At 39.8% G+C, this 21,377-nt stretch overlaps 2 protein-coding genes across 2 annotated transcripts; both read left to right on the top strand.

The window, feature by feature from the left end:
- Window positions 1–56: 56 nt before the first annotated feature.
- LOC309719837 (uncharacterized protein) lies at window positions 57–2,498 on the top strand. Its single transcript, XM_082556219.1, has 3 exons — window positions 57–206; window positions 900–976; window positions 1,706–2,498. The coding sequence occupies exons 1-3, from the start codon at window positions 203–205 to the stop codon at window positions 2,417–2,419; spliced, it is 795 nt and encodes a 264-aa protein (XP_082412345.1). The 5' UTR covers window positions 57–202; the 3' UTR covers window positions 2,420–2,498.
- Window positions 2,499–5,577: 3,079 nt separating this feature from the next.
- On the top strand, window positions 5,578–21,368 carry ppp1r1c (protein phosphatase 1, regulatory (inhibitor) subunit 1C). Its single transcript, XM_082556930.1, has 5 exons — window positions 5,578–5,736; window positions 7,316–7,373; window positions 9,909–9,946; window positions 10,611–10,665; window positions 19,765–21,368. Exons 1-5 carry the CDS (start codon window positions 5,656–5,658, stop codon window positions 19,821–19,823), a joined length of 291 nt encoding a protein of 96 aa, XP_082413056.1. The 5' UTR covers window positions 5,578–5,655; the 3' UTR covers window positions 19,824–21,368.
- The last annotated feature ends 9 nt before the right edge of the window (window positions 21,369–21,377 follow it).

Raw genomic sequence — 21,377 nt, 5'->3', positions numbered from 1 at the left:
GTATGCATATGTGCTTGTGTGTGTCGATCTGTGGTTGGAAGTCGGCTCTTTATTTTATTTATTTTCTGACAGCGATGAGCTCAGTGTGTCTCTTCCTCAAACAGCACATATCAAAACGCCCTCACCTGGCACTCATTTGCACAAAGACACGCAGGTGTGTGAAGCAGAAGTATCCCGGACCTGAGGCAGAGAACGGGGAAGCATGGGTGAGTGCGCTTTGTGATAAATGAATAACTTGTTATCTTAAGAAGTAGCAAGTACAAACTTTACTATGCCACACATTACGCAGGGTTAACAGCTGAAATTGGTTAGGACTGTTTTTCTCACCAATTAATCTGCTCAGTCTGTACTGCTGCAAACTGAGTGAGGACATATTTTGTTCTTTGACAGAAAAAATCCTGAGCCTGAAATCATTCATTAGTTATCAAAACGACTTTAAATCAAAATGAACATGACCTCATATGTTCTCAAATAGCAAATGTGAATTCCTGTTAATCTCAAAGTACTTGAGCCCAGACTCAGTCACTTAAATGTGATTTGTAACATTTTGCTCAAACACTAGTAAATAAGTGTAATTTCTCTGGTTTGTTTTCCAACTGGGTTCAGTTTTAATACGGATTATTAATGGGTTGGTAGTATTTTTTTTTTTATTGTCAGCTAAGAAAATGTAACCATTCAACTTCTTGCTAGTGTGTTGAAGTAGGACAGGTGTTTTCAAATGTTGTGTAATGAGAGGCCACAGGTGATTGTGCGTTTGTATATTCATGTAGAATCTAGAATTCAACAAACTGTAGCTTCAAAAAAACCCTAACACAAATAACCACCTGTCTTTCTTTTTTGTTATGCGTGTAGTTGTGCATCTTATTTCCTTCACGTTTTCTTCTCCATCTGATTTCTAGACGAGTCTGGAGGACTTCACTCAGATTCTGAACAAAACACTGAGGACAATCAAGCACATCGTCAAAAACAATCAAAGGTATTAACCTATGTTTTTAAATGATGTGAGAAATTGCCGCTTGAAAGAGATCTGTTGGTTTTTAAATTCTTAGACTGTATCCGGGTAGAGTTTGTGTGACTCACAGCTCAAAATATTCTGCATCTGTCAGACAAAGGTTTGTTTCAGCCCTCAATTCCCTTAAGTCAGTGTCCTCTGATTGGCTGCTCCTGTAAACAACAGGTTTGAAAATGAAGGGGTGGGGCTTAACCATAATAGGAATTTTCCTTCTGTATCTATGAAGCCTGAGTTCATTTCATCAGCGACTTTTCCATGCTCTTACAAACCATATTATCGTATGAGAGCTCAAGTTCAGTAACACAGGTAAGCAGAGTTTATCAATCCAGAAAAGGTGGGCCTTGTATTTTCTGTTGGGATTGACTCACTTTTAGGGCCAAATTCGGCTTCATTTTTAAGTCCTGGATGTTTCCAACTAGTCAAAATATGGTCGCTTCTGGATCCTAACAAACATGGCAGCAGTCAAAATGTTAATACTGAGGCTATAAGTCCAGTTTAACAGGTTTAATGTTTTTTCTTTTCTACAATATTTGTGTAAATCTGGGGAATTGCCAGCATTGTTTCAGTGTTGTAGGAGGAGGACCTGCATGCATGTCCTTATCTCCTGCTGATTCTACTCCAAAGTGAGCTGATACAACCAAATTTCCCCTTGTGGGACAATTAAAGGATTATTCTATTCTATTCTAACTCCAGAGTCTATCTCGCTGCCCTGACTGCTACAACCACAAGGCACACTTCAGGTCTCGGTGGGGGGGCAGGAGTGAGTCCAGCTCATCTGACGAAGACTTTGGATCAGAGGTTAAGTCCGACTCAGAAGCAGAGTCCAGTTCCAGCAGCAGTTGCTTTACTGGGATCGTCGTAGAAGAGACACCAGTGAGGCCTGTGTGTGAAGACACTGCTGAACCTGATTCTGGAGGGCAGGATGGTGACAGGCGAGCGGAGACATCTGAGACTCCAGAGGATAAGGGAAGGATGAAGGGGATGCTCAAAAGACCTCGGCTAACCAAGTCTGTCAGTCTCCTGCCCCACCCTCGCCAAGTCACCTCCACCCTTCACCTCCAGGTGCTGCCCCAAAAACACAAGAATGACACCACCTACACCATCTGCCGACCAGAGAGAGGGGGAACCTTAGGAAGAAGAGACAATATCCCTCCCTCTGTACCATTCCCATGCCCGCGGCAGCCACCACATCTTCAGCCTGACTATATTCCTCCTCTCGTACGTCATGGTCAATATATACCTCCACCTCTGCACACGTTTCCTATGTTATATGCACCTCTTCAGGCTCCAAATGCATCCTGCACACATCTGCAAACACTTACTGCACAACCATGCCAGTGTTATTACTGTATGTACTTTCCTCACACACACTGGAGTCATTACAGCAGTACACAGCTGCCCTGGTAATACAGTGCCCTGCAGTGTTGTATACAGCCCTTAAGCATGTGAAAAAACCAATAAAGAAATGTGAATATAAGGCATTAAATTAATGTTTTGTCATTGTAAACAATAATGCAATAATCCTGTCTGGGAGAGTGGACCTCCCCTGCATACATCACATGCATGCAATCGTAAAGGACAGTTTTGTTTGAATCCTGCGTGGAAACCTCATCTAGTAGGAGGGGCTTATAAACAAGAGAGAGTCACATAAGGACTGCTCGATCATCAAATTTGTATTTTTTTTTTTTATATTACAGTTTTAGTTAAATGTCATTTTGGGAAGTCTGTCCTTGAGTAAAGTATCCGTCAAAACGGCGACGAAATGAGTTACTTTTTATCAGTTGTAGGTGGGAGGCCTTTTCAAACACCAGGGTTCAGAAAGTACCAGCTTGTAATAAATTGTTCTGTCTTGAGGTGAAAGTGTTCATGATGAAGCTGTAAATCTGAATTCTGATGACCTGCATGAAGAATTCTGCTACTTTCAGCTGCATTCACAAGATTTCACCAAAGCCAGTGCCTCTGTATCTGGCAGATTTTAATGCTGGACTCTCGCTCTGAAGCAACCCCTGAAGAATTCGTGTCATCTCCTGGAATGCTGTATAGATTTTTATTAAAGACATGCCTGGATCCAGTAATATTTTCTCGCTGTGTCTCCTTCTGGTCTAAAGTTTCTAGATACACCACAACACATTCTTACGAAATTTCTTTCATCGGCATCAGTCAACATTTGTTTTATCCTTTATTCTGATTTTTATGTTGGGTTTATTATGGTAGTCTTGATAAATAACATCTCAGGTGGGAGTGATTATATCTCTCTCCCCCAACCTGTGTTGTACCTTGTCCAGTCGTGAGAGCAGTCCCTTCTTACAAATGTCAGAAGAAGACTATTGCTAATAGTTTTTGTCATTAATGCGGCTGTTGGGTATGAAAGATGCCTATAGACAACATTTGCAACCCATTTCAAGAGCACCCTATTTTCATCTCTTGCCTACCAATGCCTTCTTGTTTCTGCCCCTTACTGGATATACTGGGACTCGAACTTAAGACTCTGGCTCTAAAGGCATGTAGTCCTACCGCTATTCTATATATACATTATTTGGGTTGGTGTGGTTACCAAAGGTTTTGTAATGTGTATGGTGTTTTGTGGGTGAGAGTGAGACTGAGGGTTTTTAGCATATTTGATTATTTTATTCTACATCTATCTTGGATATTTATTATTATTATTTTTACAGTGGATAATATCATCTAAAATTTTGTTGTTTTTTTTACTTTGGACCAAAACGAGTTGACTGATGGATACTGCATTGCTTAAATGGCTAAAAAGACCAAGATAAGATCGGCTCTTAGCGATCTGTCAGATGTTCTCATTTCTTTCCTTTTTCCTTAATGTATTCCATTATCCTCTCAAGTACTCACAGCAATTCTGGTAGAACATGTTACCCGTGATCTCACGTCATGCCCCGCACAGAGGAACTCGACTGTTACGAGGGTAAAATGCAGGTGCTTGTACGCTGCAGATAACACAACAGTCTTTTCTGTCTCACCTTCACAGAACAGCATTGGACGGTTTCCAAGTGCATGAAAAAACTAACAAGAGGCTCTTTGTATGATGCGTGTGTGGTTTGTTCCACCTACAGTAGCCACCAAGTTTCCAGATGTCTCCACTGCGACACACTGTTTCCACTATGGCTGCCAGCACACGCACAAACATGCACTGATGTCATTGATGGTAAAGGATGGCGTTTTTTCAGAGTTGGGGGTAGAACATGTAAATGCTGCAGATCTGCAGAGAACCAAAGGGGAGGATGACTTTTCTTCATTCCCGTTCTTCCTTTTTTTTTTTACTCTTAACTTCCCTCAGTACATACAAAATGATTTTATACGTGCTTCTATAATCAAACACCAAAACTATAACTTCACCACACATTAAATGTATTATTTAAACTCGTGCATTTTCCTCTTATATTTCACCATTTAAAAATTACACAAACTAATGAAATCTTTCATTGGTGGCAAAACTCTGTATGCAGCAAAACGTTAGCATCTCATTAAGATTTTCTTTTCTTGGTTTCTAAATGAAAAGATGCAGACAGGTGACAAAATAAACGGAATAACTATTGTAGCAGCTTTATAAAATAAACATGTAACACCAGAACAGCTTCAGTGCAGCTTGGCATCAATTCTGTGGAGGCATAAAGCACAGCTTGTCGTTTTGTGTTTCGGTGATGGTTTAAAATAAAATTGGTCCAAAATCTCCCACGGGTGTTCTGCTGGGCTGAGATCTGGTGATTGTGAAGGTCACGGCAGATGATTCACACCGTTTTCATCCTCATCCTCGTTTCCCATGGATGTCATCCTGAAAGAGACGACTCCCATCAGGGCAAAAATATTTCATTATGGAATAAATGTGATCCCTCAGAGCAGCTTTGCATCGATTTGCAGCAAACCTTCACTCTAGAGCACCCAAACCAAATGTAGCATAACAGATTCACCAGATATCCTCCCTGCAGGGGTCAAGGGTTTCAGGCTTTCCCTTTAAGTTGTCATCTACCTGTATACAAGCATTCTAAACTAATAAGGTGGCCATGATATACCTGCAAAACCTCAGTGCTAGTATTTTCCTCCACCATGCCTAAGCAGAGCACGGCTGCAGATTCCTACTCATGTTGCTAAATTGAGAAAAAGTTACGATGGAGGCCTGTTGTTGCCATCTTTGGTCACATGGTCTTTTTCCATCATAAAATCAATGCCATACTCTTATAACTTTCAAGCGTAACAGACCTCAAATAGCATTGATCTGGGGCTAAATGTGGCTTCTAGTGGTGAAGTGAAAGCTGTAAATTGAAGCAGCTCAAGTGAACATGTGAGATCAGGCCAGGCACATCTGCACTCTATGAACAGAATAATATCATGAGATTGGAAATAATTGAGTAAATTTACTATTTCAGTAAATATCAGATGTTGTTTCGGAAAACACTGCACTGACTTGGCTGCTCTCCCCCCCCCCCCGTCATTTTCTCTCTAGCTCTTCACATCTGTCAATTAGTGATAATGGACCACATCGGCCAAGAGGAGACCACTCCCACACTCCCTCTCTATTCCCTCCCTCCTTGACACACAAACACACACACACACACACACACACACACATCCACTCTCTCTCTCTCTCCTCTGTCTTTCTTTCTATCTCTCAGTCAGTAATAATGGAGCCCAGCAGTCCAAAGAAGATCCAGTTCGCTGTGCCTCCGCTGCAGGGACAGCTTGACCCACAGGCTGCCGAACATGTGAGTGTATCCGAGCATGTGTGGGCCAAAGAGTTTGGCTCATGCATGTGAGAGCTGAATGGGGCTTTTATGTCCTGCGTGTGTTATCGGGAATTTTCGGTGTGTGGGTGCAGAGCATGTGCGCAAGTCGGCATTATGAAAACGGCCGTTTGTGTATCTGGCTGACAGCATGTGTATTTAATGGGTACGCTGTGTTTGAGCTGCAGTGCATGTGACACTTTTAAGTGCTTTGTTTTCACATCTGTTGGTCAGGCGTTTAAGTGCAGGAGATTTATGTGACTTTGAATAAATGATATGAAGAATTACAGAAAAAAATACACACTGAAATACCATTTAAATAATTTAACAGTGACTTATTTACTGTAACTTCCATAAACTTTTACATAGTGTATTTACTCCCATCTCTTCCAGGAATCAGAAATGCTTTTCCTTGTTTGTTTTACAAGTAGCTGATGACGGAAATCCCAAGAAATCTTGCTCACCTTTTCTTCTAGGTTACTTTGGTTCAAAGGCATTCATGGTAAAATGGGATAATTCTTACTAACTGACCGTTTCCTCAAATGTGGAGAAGCCTGGCAGAGGCACATTTTTTCTTTAGCTGATCCTGAGTGGCTCTAAGAGGAAGAAGCATAAGCTGCTTTTACAGACAAGCTTAACCGTCATATATCAGGGAGTTGCTGCTCTTTGCTTTTTCCTGACATCTTTATGGACTGTTTGAGGAAGTTGGTGATGAACAGTGACTGATTAGGGCCCCCTGCATCTAATGTTGGGGGAGTGACTGCCTCAGAAAGTGTCAGCATTCCCACAAATCACAGATAAATTTCACAGATGGTTTTAAGAGATACCATCGCACCAACCTCTCCCTGTCAAATAAACAATGAACGACAGTGTTCATTTTTTACTACTGGCTATCATTTTTTTCTTTTCCTGAAAAGCCACCTTCCAGTAAGGGTCAAGTGATCTTTTTAGTCATATATGATTATAGACTGAATGCCCTTACTGTATAGTGTTTACTTCAATGTGCAGTTGTACACCCACAGGCTAGTTCTGAGCCAGGAAAACCCAGAAAACATGCACTGCAAGGGTTAGGGACTGTTGCCAAAGTGTCTGTGCATTAAATCTTTGGGAATATAGACTACGAGTTGCATTTAAAAATTAGAAATTTGGATTTGAAATGTCCTCAATATTACACTCTTCCAAAGAATGAGGTAGAAAAATAAATATTAAGTCAGGCAGTTGTTAGTTTACTTTAGTTAGTTACTTTATCACAGCGTGGTTTGTGGGAAAGATGTGCTTTTAAACCTTGAATCAAGTAATAAAAGTTTAAGTAGCAGACTGTAATTTTAATATGCACTGGGGATCATAAACCCATAAACCTCACCCTGCTAATAAGAGTACACTGTTACATTTACACAGATGCACAGCGTTGTGTTTCTTTACACTGCGATAGTCGGGACAGTTTGTTCCAGCTGGTATTTTTCATAAAGGTTTATTTGGACAATGGACTGAAGTTAGTGTTCCCAAAGCCAACGAATGATTTCAAGGGTTAATGATGAAAATGTGTGTGTGTTTACCTCAGATCCGCCGCAGAAGACCAACTCCTGCCACTCTGCAGATCTACAGACAACCTGGCACAGGTGAGACAGGGAAAGAGGAAATGAGAAAGGGTGAGAGGTAGAGTGGGAGACGGGCTGCTGAAAAGCAGCAGCTGTAATGGAACCTTTATTAGATTACTTTTGGTAAGTGATCTGAGTGTTTAGAGCGGGCTGATGGATGCCTGCAGAGTGTGTGTTTGTGCTCTAAGCTGTTATAAATCCCTCTACACGGGAACCGACTGATTGAATAATCACGCTGATTCCATTCTGTGAGCTCAGCTCTGAGGCTGGTCCCATTACAACTGCACTGAGCTCTGCAGGCGCCCGATTTGGTTTTAAGCTGCCATTTTGTCCATTTCTAAAGAAAGAAAAATCCCAAAAATGTTGCTTAAAAGGGAAAAAAAAAGCCAGAGAGCGAGACAGACAGAAACAACTTCAGTATCTTCAACACAGAGAGAGAAATATTCTCAGCAGAGGGCAGCCTCAAATCATCTCGATCTTTCTGTGCATGATTGGCTATGCTATGCACAAAAAGAATCTAAAGCTCATGATTTTCAAGTCTTAGTTAAAGAAAGGACTGTTTTCATTTTTAAACCTTGGTTATTTTTCACTCCTTCCTCTTTATCTAGCAAATGACACTCAAAACACAACAGTGAGAGTCTTGAGAGAGGCTGCACATAAATCTAAATGTTTTATCGTCTGTGGTATAAACATGAATATTCTTTTTAATCTCACCATTTCCATTAACCAATTATGACCTAAAACCACTTTAAATTTGTAGTTCTTCCTAATTTTCAGTCAGTTCACCCGACGGTCTGTAGGAGGAGAAGCAGCTGGCAGCTGTGAAAGCAAGAAGCAACCACATGCTTTCAAATAAGGTCACTGGGACAGGAACTGCAGACCCAATGTTCTAAATTTGCTAATTAGTTTCAATATTTTTCCACTCTTTGAAATGATGGCAGATATGTTTCACATTAAGTAAAAAAAAAAAAACCCAAAACATTACTGTGGCTGCGGTCTGCAAGCCAAAGTGTTCTTACGCAAGGCACCCGACCCTGAGTTACTCCTGATGCATTCAGAGTGTTATTATTTTACAGTGAATTATTTAACCCACAAGTTTCAGAAGAGTCACTAATATTTTATAAAAATTTAGGAACTTTAGGAGTGGCGATTGCAGCTCTACTGTGTTTTCTCACAAACTTTTATACAGCCAGTCTTGTTTTTGCAAACAGAGAAATCGCCCCCTACTGGTCATTAATAGGGATGCAGGTTAAAAGCGCTGCAATCCAGAAGCTACTTTTGCACTTTCTGTGTTTATACCAAATCTGTCACAGTGGCCATCGTAACAGTCAGGCCATAATTTAAGATCTGGATACTACATCCATCTTTTGTATACAGTCTGTGGTTTCAATGAGCACGAGGACGAGTAAGCAGTGGTGGCCACCCGGAGAAATAAAATGTTATTTTCTAAATTGCACAGACCTGCAGCCCTGACACAGACTGAGGACAGAGATGGAGTCAGCTGAGATGTAACACACATGTAGAAAGAGTCATTACTATTTTAGCCGAATAAACCTTTTCAGGCTTTACGAGTGCAGTGGAAACACAGGCAAACAGCAGAATAGGAACCCTTTAGCTTCTTGTAACAGGTTCCTGGCACTAAAAGCTTTTGGTGCTTTGAGTGGGATTAAGGCTGTTAAATCAAAGCAGACACAGAAATACAAAAAGCAGAAAAGTTGGAAGAATAACATGAAAAACTGCCAAGAGATGCAAATCAAGCAAAACAAGATGCACAACAGAAACAGATGTAAAGCAATAAAAAAAATACAGATCCCGTTATTGACAAATAAAAATTATGCTTAAAAATGTATTTATACTATATTGATATTTCAACTCATCAATAATATCATAACGGTAACTGTTCTTTTTGTTAATTTGTGATTTAGGTTTTATGTGTTTGCCAAAAATAAAGAATGAAATAAAATAACTAATTCATTTCTCTACAGACAAAATCTTCTATAGATAGCAATGACATGTTTTGACCACAGTAAAAATCTGACAGCCAAAAGTAGGTGCAGAAATAATAGAAAAAGATCCGAGCAGATGGTGAAGAAACAACCACAGAGACTCAAAACTGAATTGTTTTGCACCTCCTCCCGTGTGGGTGTATTGTTACTGCATGCATACTGGTGAGGGGCTTTTTACATGACCAGGGGCCTGTTCTCTCATAATCCCTCCATGCCTGTATGGGCGATCAATACTGATTAACACGACCAGCACCAGTACAAGTTGCACTGGGAAGCGTACAAACTGCAGCTGTGCTGTTTTTGAAGTGGATCACAGCATGGCTTCAGGCCACAGAGGAAGCCAAATTACTAAAAACCCGCTACCCATTACCCATGTGGTGTGAACTAGCTGGCAGACCCCGCCCCCCATGAGAACTCTTAATGCCAGCATTCACACTACTGAGCTGGAAACCTGATAATAAGAAAGCAAAGAATCAAAAGAAAGAGGTGAGGTTATGGCAAATGGATTTAAGGATAAAGCTCAATTTCTGTTGTTTTATCTCTCCTGCAGATGTTGGAGATCAGAACAATGCCAGTGGAGACTCACAGGTTTGTATATATAGTTGTAAATGCACACAGATACAGGGAAAAGAGAAACTCAGCAACAGGTAAACATTTGTCAGATGAAAATAATAATCTTCTCTGTATAAGCAAATTAAAAAAAAAAAAAAAAAAAGACCTCCACGATGTTAGCGACTGATAAAGTACTGCAAAACAACCTTTTAGTTACATTTCTTTTTCACATGACTGTAATCAGTCTCATCTATGACAGAAATGCAAAATATCTTTAAGGTTTTCAGTCATTTTATGAAAAAAGGAATTTAAAAATACTAACTATAAAAATTAGACAATCTTTAATAAATCTAGAAAAAAAATCTAATTTTGATTTTGTATTACTGTATCCAACTATCACTTTAACATCATAGTGTAGATGAACTGGAGGCAACCACCCATTATAATGAAGTGTTTTTTTCATCCTTTTAAAAACATATTCATGTTTCAAACCATTTGACTGTTAGCCATGGTTCACTGCAAAAAATAATGTATTGATTATTGAATGAAAAACAATTATTGGAAGATTTTTATGATTAAAGATTCACAACAGCAGATAAATAGATATGTTTGGACTCCACTCAGTCATTTGACGGTTAGAGGAGAATTTTCATTTTGAACTTTTGTCACAAAGATGATTTTCTTTTCTTTTGCTCTGCAGGCTTCAGAGTCCTCTCAGAGGAAGCAGAGCACCTATGCCCCACCCTCCATGAAAGGTAAATGCACAGCTGGTTCCAGCCTCGTCTCCATTTAATTAAAAAAAACAACAACAACAACAAAAAAAACCCCAAATGTGTACAATGTCTATAAAAAGCATAAAAGCTCAGTTTTCCCTCGAGGAGAGGATTATGAGGATTTATGTGGTGCATCACAAGCCCAAATGTTATCTATTGTTTTAAAAGCCACATTTTTCCTATAATTAAAACACCAACGAGATGCACCAGAAACAACAAAGACACCAAAATGTGCATTAAAACAATAATGAAAGACATGTAGCATCACTGATAGAAAAGCAAAGATTCTACATGTTTAAGGAGCTGCGACAGCGTTTGTCTTTGTAGTCTATGAAAAGGCACAGAAACAGAAATAAAAGCATCTACTGTTGATGTTTTTTTTTATAAATCAATTACACATCTTTGACTCAGACGAGCTTAAAGTTTTGGATAATTAGCAACAGACTCTTTATTGTATCTCTTTGGCATCATCAAAATCAGTCTGATTTGAGGGAGACCGAGCCGACAATCCGCATGTTGTTAGAAAATGTTATCCAACCAGCAATATTCAATAACTAACACATGATTTATAGTCAGAATAAAAGCTACAAACTTGTCCTTATGCGTGTATTTTCGTTCAGTCTATTGATTTTTTTTTCTACAAAATTTTGATACGATACCCTCTAATGTCTGCAGTGTCATTGCTTGCAGCTGTGTACACACTAGTCTCTTCCCTCCTCTCTTAAGTTTTGTGGTATCTGTATGTTCTGCCTTTAGGATGGAAGCTCTGCTTGTTTTGCTTCACATATTTGTTGTTCTTAAGATTTCCTTTCTTTAGTCTGAGTTTTAGCCTTGTTTGTTCTTTAGCCTCTGGCCCTGTTTTTCCCAGCCTGTGATCTGATTTCCAGCTGGCAGCGTGACAGAGAGAAGATAGTCAGGGTTACTTCTAATGGCTCGTCTTTTTTCCTTTATTATCACTCACATATATATCCTACCACAGCGGTGGGTGTTTATATTAAAGGGAATCAGGCAAATGTTTTTTAAAAAAGAAGAATCCTCTGTAGGCTCATTTTCAGACAGCTTTTTCTAGTCTTGGTTCGGGATGAGAGCACATGTCCTCAGGAAGATGGACACGGCTCTGGGCGTTCAAACTTCTACTTATGAGGAGAAGCCAATGACAAAATCTAGAGGAAGGGTGGCTTTAAAAGCAAAGAAAGGCAAAAGAACCTGGTTCAGACAGAAGACGATGAAGTAAGGGCCCCAGCATAATATGAATAAAAATGATTCTGAACTGTTAATCATGGAATTCTAGAGTCCAAGATTACAAAATTATGAAGGTGGAACTGAGCAGAAGAGGTCCTCTTTAAAGTATGGATGGATTAATAACCACTTATGTCAAATATAGTTCATAGAAATGCTGTACTCTAGGCCTAATAATAATCCCTCCATCAGCTCCTCACTCTGCTCTCTCCTCACTCATGAACAGGACTCAGAGATACGACCTAAACTCGTCTACTTAGGGCAGCAACTTGTCCCACTCTGGGCGATCGTGGCTCAAGAGTTGGGAGTTCGCCTTGTAATCGGAAGGTTGCCGGTTCGAGCCCCGGCTTGGACAGTCTCGGTCGTTGTCTCCTTGGGCAAGACACTTCACCCGTTGCCTACTGGTGGTGGTCAGAGGGCCTGGTGGCGCCAGTGTCCGGCAGCCTCGGCTCTGTCAGTGCGCCCCAGGGTGGCTGTGGCTACAATGTAGCTGCCATCACCAGTGTGTGGATGACTGGATCTGTAAAGCGTTATACAAATACAGGCCATTTACCATTTCACTCCACCCTTTTCCAACTGAGAACCATGGCCTCAGATTGTGAGGTGCCCATTCATTCCTGCCGCTTCATAATCGGCTGTGAATAATGGTTTGATGAATACTTTGATCAGAAGCACAGATTTGCAGGGACTTAATTGTTTGAACAGATTCATTTGTCAACTCAGGCAGCGTCTCAGCTGTCGCCAGCAAAACAATGCAAAAAGCACCCGTCTGATGTCTTTTAGCATGACTTTCCTGTAGCAGTTTTTGTCATTTTGTTATCGTCGCTGGAGCTGAATAATTGATGAAACTATTATAGAGATTCCACATGGAAAGCAGGAATCAGAGGAAGTGATGCAACTGCTGCAGAACAGGAGAGGCTGATTGAGAAAAAAGAGGGGGAAAAAAAACACACTGGTGATTTTTTTATATCCGGGGAGCACGGACAACTCTGCTTTAGGAGTACGCAGAAAAAGGTGTGTGTTTTAGGGGGGAAATTATAAAGAGGAAAGAAAAAGAACGCAGCACATATAAGTCTGGGCAGAGAGTGCAGCACTGACTTGATTCCGGGAAGTGGAGACTGTAAAAGCTTTTCTTTTATTGATCCCAGCTGAGTGAGTGTGTATGTAAGACTAAGTGAAAGAGGGAGAGTGTGTGTGTGTGTGTGTGTGTGTGTGTGTGTGTGTGTGTGTGTGGCTAATAGTCTCTTGAGTAACTGCCTATGCCCTAAATCCATAGCAAGCATTTACATTTTGTTGGATAAGGAAAATTTTTTTATTTATAAATCTACTGTCCCAGCGCGGTGTTTAATATGTTTTCTCTCACTGTCGTACTTTTTTTTTAAAAATATTATATTTCATTAAAGCCTCATCAGGCACACACTGTTGACAAAACAAAAACCTTTAATTCAAACAATAAACAATTATTATTAATACACTTTTAAGTTTTTAAGTTTAGTTCCAACTATATTAACCTTGATCTGTGTGTGATTCAGTGTTATATTTGACAAACTTATAAAATACAAAAGTTCTTCCTTAACAGCCTAAACTTTTACAGTAAATCAGCAACTGCAAAAAATCTACAAGTGATAGTTTAAGGAGCTTGAAAAGAAAAAGCGTATGGATTTTTTTAGGTTTCTTGAAGACTTTTTACCTCTCACCCGAGAAGCTTCTTCAAATCTGAGAGCAATTGGTGGAGAGTCCCAGATTTGAAGACCTATGTGAATGTTCCCAGGAGGGTCATGGACCCCCTATTGATCCTCTACCTAATCACATGAGCCAAGGTGTGAAAATGGGTGTGGGTCACAATCAGTCCTTTAGAGATGTCTCTCTACCAATTGCTTTTAGAACTAAAGAAGCTTCTCGGATGATCTTCAAGAAACCTAAAAAGGTCCAGATGCTTTTGTTTCCAAGCTCCTTAGACTACATTCAACTGGATGACTGAGAACCTTCACAGACTTCTTCTACAAGTGATACATATTCCTCTGGTTTAACTCTGATGTTACTAGAAGCCCAATCTGTTTTGCTCTCCTTCAGTTTAACTTTTTGGTCTTCTAATTTGGTCCCTTTCATTTTCATTCTACAAATTCCTTTTTACGTTTGCTATCTTGAGCCGTTCCTGCGCTAAAGTGATGTGCCTGTAGTTGAAGTGTATCTCCACCAGAGGTGCTCTTCTCTCCTCAGAGCTTCAGCTGGGGGTGGAGCAACACCTTCTGGGGGCAGGGCTCTGTGAGACAGACAGCGAGCTCAGCCCAGTCACAGCAGAGCTCTATGTTACCGCTGCAATGTGGGGTAATCACAATGGGCCAGAGGAAGCCAATGGGAATGAGGCGAGTCTGCTGTTAGCCAATCAAGAGAGAGGAATGGCAGAGAGCAACAGTTCAGGGGGTAAAATATTTTTAGCTGGGCATACATAACACCAACTGGTCAGCAGTGTACTCCAAAAAACCCCCAAACCAATCACTTTTGTCTAGTTGTTACACAATAATGACTTACTTTGACTTCAAGGTCAGCTAGTTTAGTGACTTCCATGCCAACTAAATGTTGGCAGAGGAAAATTGAAACCCAAAACACAGTTCTCATACCATAATCTGACTTTTTGGAGTAAACAGTTGGCCTTACACACACACACACACACACACACACACACACACACACACACACACGTTCATTTCAAGACTAAATTATGATATTGTGAAGTTGCCAGCAGCAAAAGCCAGATTAAGTTGCATGCAAGTACTGCAGATAAAGTGTCATAAAATAAAATAACAAGAAACAAAATTATATTTGCATTGATGCACGGTATTACCTTTTGGACTATATGGAAACAGCCAGTGCAGACATGCTTGTGCAGTCCTCTAAAAGACCTAACATTAAATAGCCCATCAGTGATGATGCTATTTAAATTGCTAACCTGAACACTTTCCACTGTTTTTAACGCTCACTTCACTACAAAGTAATTGTTTGTTATGACTTTTGTACCTTCAGGTGTAGGGATATTAAACAGCACAAACATTTGGCCAACACCGGTGAAGAAAGTTGTGTCACTTGAACCCGTGCAGATCTAGCTATGCTTGCATACGCAGAAACTATATCAGTGTCATTTATAGTACTGCATTGAATATAATAATAGGTATGGGCCTACAGGCCAGCAGATCCATGTTATTTTCCTTTCTAAATTAGGACCCATGTATTCAGGCCTGGTCAGACACTTGTGAGCAAGCTCCTCTCCAAGGTCAGGCTGAAGGGGGTAATTATCTTCTGAGCAAGCATGACCCATTATCCTCAGGAGATCCTCCAGGGGCCACAGACAGCATAGTTAGAAAAGGGGGGGATTCATGCTGAAAGCAGACTGTTGAAGTGCCTTTTTTTAATAAGACTGGCGCCTCCTGCCTTGGAGAGAAGACTCAGGTATAGCTGGAGAGATTACGTGTCCCAACAGAAAGGCCACAGGATCCACTATGAGGAATATTACAGTGTTGGAGAAAGACATTTACAGTACTGTGCACTAAAGTACACTGAAACTGAACCTTGGATAGACGATAATGAGTGCATAGATGCAGTGCAAACAGTTTACTGATTAGCCCAAGGACAATATTTCCATGAAACAAACTGTAATGGGATGTAGTTGCATCGAGTTTGCTCATTAAAATAATAAACAAGCTCGCATTTTGCCAGTGCAAAAACATTTCAAAGTTGTGTTTGCACTCAGTTTTAAGTCTTCTCTCCTTCCTGTATAGCCATGAAATTAACTGTTGTTCAGGATTTATTAGCGGAGTTTTGCTTCTGACAGCAGAGTTAGACACACCAGTGTATAAATTCAAACGACATCGATCACTACAGCAAAGATTCAATGCAGTACTATAAATTAAGCACTAGTCTCTCAGCTGCCTGCTCTTATCAGCCACCGCAGCCTAGTCCTGAGAAAACCACCTCCCAGCAACGCACAGCAAACAGAAAGTCAGATACGAGCAGGTGAGGAAAGCTGAACATCGAGCAGCTAAAGAAGCAGATATTTTTCTTAGCTAGTCTATTAGAAAGGAAGAACTGCGACTGTAAACAGCTGCTGCTTTTACTCAAATCCTGAGTGTCCAAAATCTGCTATTTCTCTAAAATAATCACTGATGCACATCCTCTAACCTTCACTGTATGCTCACATTTCCATACTAACAGTCTGTGATTTGAAATTTGTTGAGAAGAGACTACTAACAGCACAACTCCTGTGTCTCCCTCTCTTATCTTCCTGTGGCTTTGCATGATATTCCACTCTTGTGCCTTCTTCCATCCTTCCTCTTCTCTTCCCATTTCTCAGATTTGTCATGTGACCACAAAAAGGAAGTGTCCAGTCCGGACTCTGTCTCCCGATAGCCGCCTTTCATCTCCTCGTCTCTCAGTAACAGACTTTCCCCTTCATCTTTCTCACTGGTGTTCATCACATCCTATTAACACTCTGCTTCACTCTTATGCTACACCTATATGCAGTATGATTTGATTTGGTAGCAGCTCTCACGCGCTTTCATGCGCACACACATGCACATAAAAGATTTTAGCTGGATGTACCAACTTTAAAAACTTTGGCTGTAAAAATAAAGATTATATTCAAGCACGTCTTTGTCCTACTTTCTCAAGACCGTTTAAAGAAACATACGTTTAGGCTGAAACATTTTTGCATTTGGGGTTTGGCTTCATGTTGAGTGTGGTTTTAAGCAACAGCACATTTTTTTCCTTCCTCAACAAAAAAACAAAAAACAAAATGTCTGACGATGTCTTATTGTCTCTCCTTTAAATATGAAGCCATGTGGGATAGAGCAGAGCAGACTGAGACAACCATTAAGAGATTAAAGCATTTATATCTGCAGCGACGTGACTATCTGGAGATCAGCATCTGCACATCACTGCATTAACATGTGGAGTTGTAAAGGAGTGCTTGGTTTATGCAGCACGAGTCCTGGTGTTTTTAAATCCCAAGGCCGTGAGAGGGGGGAAATAAAAACAATCCACAGACAGGATGTGCTGTGAGAAGAAGTGGCTTTACTATCACAAGTGGTTAAATGCATCGTTATCTGGTTTATCTTTGAATCCTGCTTAAAACTGCATCCTGTCAAAAGTGGCAAAAGTTCAGGTTAGGCAGCTTAAAACTGCCTTCATAATGCAAAACTGAGTTAGGAGTTTTAGTTCGAAAGTCAAAATTTCCAGAAAACCTGACATTTTGACTCATGGATGGAAAAAAGAACAAGAGAAATAAAGGACTTTTTATATATAAATACTTAGCATCTTATAATAATGTCACACTATTAAGAATTATGCAGTATTATAAGTACAGATATATCATTATGACAATGGTTATGATTATTATTAGTAGTGATGCCTTTACACGGTGTAACAGTAACAGATGGATAAACAAATCTGTATTTGGAATACTAAGGAGGACTATGATAACTGTACGGTATCAGCAAGCGCTACCAAATACTTTTGTGTGTTCATTATTTTTATTTTTTGTCCTCCAGTTAATGAGAATTAGGAGGTCTTCATCAATTACTGTGATCTCACCAGGTTAACTCTTTCCTTGCACTTCTTATTCATGGACATAATGGCAAAATTCATATTTTCCACTTTTAAAAATCTAAGAATTCCCATTTGGTGTTTGGAAAGGTTGATGGTGGAACAAATCACTTCACTCTCACAAAAGCAGCCCAATGTGGCACACACATCTCAGATTTTCACACTTCATTTGTGTTATTAATACACAGTCCATCGTTAGGTGGTTGCTAGGCGGATTGTGAAGTAGTCAAATAGTTAACGTCACGATATACTGTGTATATAAAAGGCTTGTTGATATAAGTGCATGTTACAGTCATGCAATTAAAATCATAATATGCTTTTACAAGGTGTTATAGGAGCACGAGCTACAAATGTGTAATTTTGGGAAGCATGATGATGTCATCATATGGGGTGGAAGATGTACCTGTGCGCCAGATCATGTAGGAGGAGTTTACAAGCAGATTTTTGTATCATTGTAAGACCTTTTTTTTTTTTTTTTTTAATGTACTGACTTTTTTGGAGGCACTGACCACAGTGTCTGTCACGTTTTTAAAACCTGGTTTCTTGGTTACTGTTGCAAAGCTTTATCTAGAAAAAGTATGTGTCACAGATGTTTCTGATTACTACTGAAACCCAACACATTATCTACAAATTTGTGTTGACAATTCATGTCCATGAACACAAATAACAATTTCAGATTCTGCGTGGACAGCAGGGTGTTTCATTATAAGCCATAATTGCAGTGTCATTACCTTTCCTGCTCTCACCTGTAGTTTGGGTTTGGTCATCTCGCCGTGCTTCTCTTTTCAGCTCCGTCTCCTCACCCTCCAGCTGCAGCTGACAGCTGCCCCTCCTGATTCTGCCAGAGGTCTCTTCCTGTTCTGGGCAAACATTTCAACTCTGAATAACCATCAGCTTTTCTCAAAGTTTATCTTGGTTGATTTACAGTTCAAAATAAAAGTTGAGCTGATGTCAGACATGTGACCTTACAGCTGGCTCAGTGTCATTTAAACCACTGCCTTGATAAGACTCAAACAAGAATTAATTTATGTTATTATTCTATTGATTTGAGAAAAAATATTTTAAAATGAGAGAAGAGTAAAAATGCTAAGAAATAAACATAAAAGTCTGACTGAGCTCTAACTCTGATTTCAGTTTCTAATCTCACAATTAAAGGCTCGCTTCACACGTCCATGATGCTGACACTGTTGACAATGAGTAAAGATTGTAAAGAAGCTACACGTATGAGCACACATCAAACAGAATTATCCTTATAGGGGGGAAGAAAACAACACTAAAAGTTCTTGCTGCATTTACCGTCTGATACGATAAGGCTGTAGTTGTGTTTGGATGTTTACCTCTCATTTTCCAGTGTAGTACAGTGTTCTCCTTTAATAACTTCTAACTGCTAGAAAACTAAAAGTTGGATGCTGCCCATCAAACCTAAACTCTTGTACTCGTGCAGCTCATGGAGGAGTCGGGTGGGAGCTTACAGGGCTGAGGAATAACTGCATAACAGGCATGAAAAAATAGTTTAAACAGAAAATACTTGGACATCTTTGCCTTTTTGATCCACTAAGGGAGATCGTGGCTCAAGAGTTGGGAGTTCGCCTTGTAATCGGAAGGTTGCCGGTTCGAGCCCCGGGTTGGACAGTCTCGGTCGTTGTCTCCTTGGGCAAGACACTTCACCCGTTGCCTACTGGTGGTGGTCAGAGTGGCGCCTGGTGGCGCCAGTGTCCGGCAGCCTCGCCTCTGTCAGTGTGCCCCAGGGTGGCTGTGGCTACAATGTAGCTGTCATCACCAGTGTGTGTGAATGGGTGGATGACTGGATGTGTAAAGCGCTTTGGGGTCCTTAGGGACTAGTAAAGTGCTATACAAATATAGGCCATTTACCATTTCTAAATATGTTTCTGAGTCGTTTGTGCTACTGAACATGAATGTATTTCAGTAGTCAGAAGCCAAAGACATCGTCTTTATAACAATAACATTGTAAAGCTGTCGTTCATTAAGTATTTAATATATAAAGCTTCTCTTGTTTTGTCAAAACACGAGCTTCTCTAGTGTTTTGACAACACGACAGAAAGCTTTTCAAAAGATTGAAGTGCTACACTCAAGTTAATTATATGACAATATTATGATCATGTAATGGTTTCTTTTCATTGCATAGGTAATCAAATGCATACACCTTCAAGGTGTATGAGAATCATTCGAATACAGTAGAAACTGAAATTCACTCAGCAGACTTTGGTACATTTGTCTGTGCAGGTAAGCTGGAAAGCTCTGTGCCAGAGGAAGAGGAGGAAGGCAGCGCTCAGGACGACTAGTCCAGCAGAGAAACCTCAGCACTGAACAGGCGGCCAAATTTATTTGTGGATATTCTGGACAAACCCCAAGACGGATTCAAACATCCATCTCCATCCAAGTCAAGCACCTACTGTGCATGTCCGGGCTTGTTGGGAAAGCTGACCTGTGTGGAGGTTATAGAAAGCTCAGTTAAGGTTTTAATCACAGTAGGTAAAGAAACGTGTTCAACCAGCATCTCCTTCACTTTAAACAAAAGGGGAACAGCCCAGCTGACAGTCACCTGACCACAACTAACACCCAAGTACATAACAATTAAAATGAGCTCAGATTTAGTTCATAAATAAGGGCAGACATATGTTTTTTCCTTAAACAGAAGTGATTAAAAAAAGAACCTTAAACTGCCCCAGATTTTTAAATGCTTCTGGTGGGAAACGAAACATTATCATCTCAAGCTTGTCTTAATATATGAAGGAAAATTGTTTATACAATTGTTTGTTTATACATTTTATATCATTTTAAAGTTTTTAAATATCAAGGAGGAAATTAATCTAGGTACATTTAATTCTACCTAGATTACATTAACTACAATGGATAGCAACTAGATATAACATGGGATCTAATACACAGTTGGCAAATTTCAAAAATATAGGATAAGTGAAAATATAGCAAAAATGTTATCATCCAACTTCTCTTCTACGTGATTAGGAGGATTTTCAAATATGTATTTATACATGTATTATTTTTAATTTGCATACATTTCCCACCAGAAGTTTTCAAAATGTCCACCGTGAGATTGCAGCTTGTAGGCAAAGCATATCTTAAACACACAAAATACTGCAATAAATATTGCAGTATTTTGATCGAAGGTTGCATTGATTGTCGGGTTGACCCTAAAGGTTTATAAGACATTCCTCAAACATTCTGCCATCTAACTGGAAAAGCACAAATATTACTGGCTACACTCAGGTGCAAAGGTCATTGTCCCTCCCCCTTCTTTTTGTGTCTTATTGAACTGCACACCATGTAAAAGTTCTGTGTTGCATTTAATTTTAAAAGTGTTCTTGAGATTTGATTCCTGCAGTTTGTTGCTGCAGGAATCAAATCACTTATTATAGCTTTTCATCATTTTACTCACTGAATGGTTTCAAAAATCTGCATCCAAGCACTGGAAACTGCCACTTTAATTTGCTGCAATTCTGCATCATGATACATTTGTCTACATCTACTTGTTTTTCTTCAAATAAACTGGATTTGATGAGGAATTACTAAATGTACCACGTATTATTATAATGGATTACTTTGAAGATGAGTTATGTTTTTTCATTACCATATGCTTTTCTTCTTCTGCGTACGTGATCGGCATCACCGGCACTTATAAATAACTGCAATAACTTGTCAAATTTGACGACATATATGCTACACCCTCAGCCACCAGGAATTTACTGTATACTTTTTGTCTTCATCTTGGATGCCTCCTGGTGGCTTTTCTATGACACAGCAAGGCTACCAAAGTAGTTTTGTTAGGAATGCCATAAAATCTTGAATAATTGAATAAAATAACATGAAGTAACAAA

Source organism: Aulonocara stuartgranti (assembly GCF_965226115.1).
Source record: "Aulonocara stuartgranti genome assembly, chromosome: 13".
Classification (NCBI taxonomy): Eukaryota; Metazoa; Chordata; class Actinopteri; order Cichliformes; family Cichlidae; genus Aulonocara; species Aulonocara stuartgranti.
This window is presented reverse-complemented; position numbering and strand designations above follow the sequence as displayed.

What these genes read in the sequence shown, in the direction of transcription:
- LOC309719837 (XM_082556219.1), top strand. An exon ending in ATCGTCAAAAACAATCAAAG is followed by an intron (nt 977 to 1,705) that starts GTATTAACCTAT and finishes TTCTAACTCCAG; the next exon opens with AGTCTATCTCGCTGCCCTGA.
- ppp1r1c (XM_082556930.1), top strand. Translation starts at nt 5,656, where the DNA reads ATGGAGCCCAGCAGTCCAAAGAAGATCCAGTTCGCTGTGCCTCCGCTG. An exon ending in ACCCACAGGCTGCCGAACAT is followed by an intron (nt 5,737 to 7,315) that starts GTGAGTGTATCC and finishes TGTTTACCTCAG; the next exon opens with ATCCGCCGCAGAAGACCAAC. An exon ending in TGCCCCACCCTCCATGAAAG is followed by an intron (nt 10,666 to 19,764) that starts GTAAATGCACAG and finishes TTGTCTGTGCAG; the next exon opens with GTAAGCTGGAAAGCTCTGTG.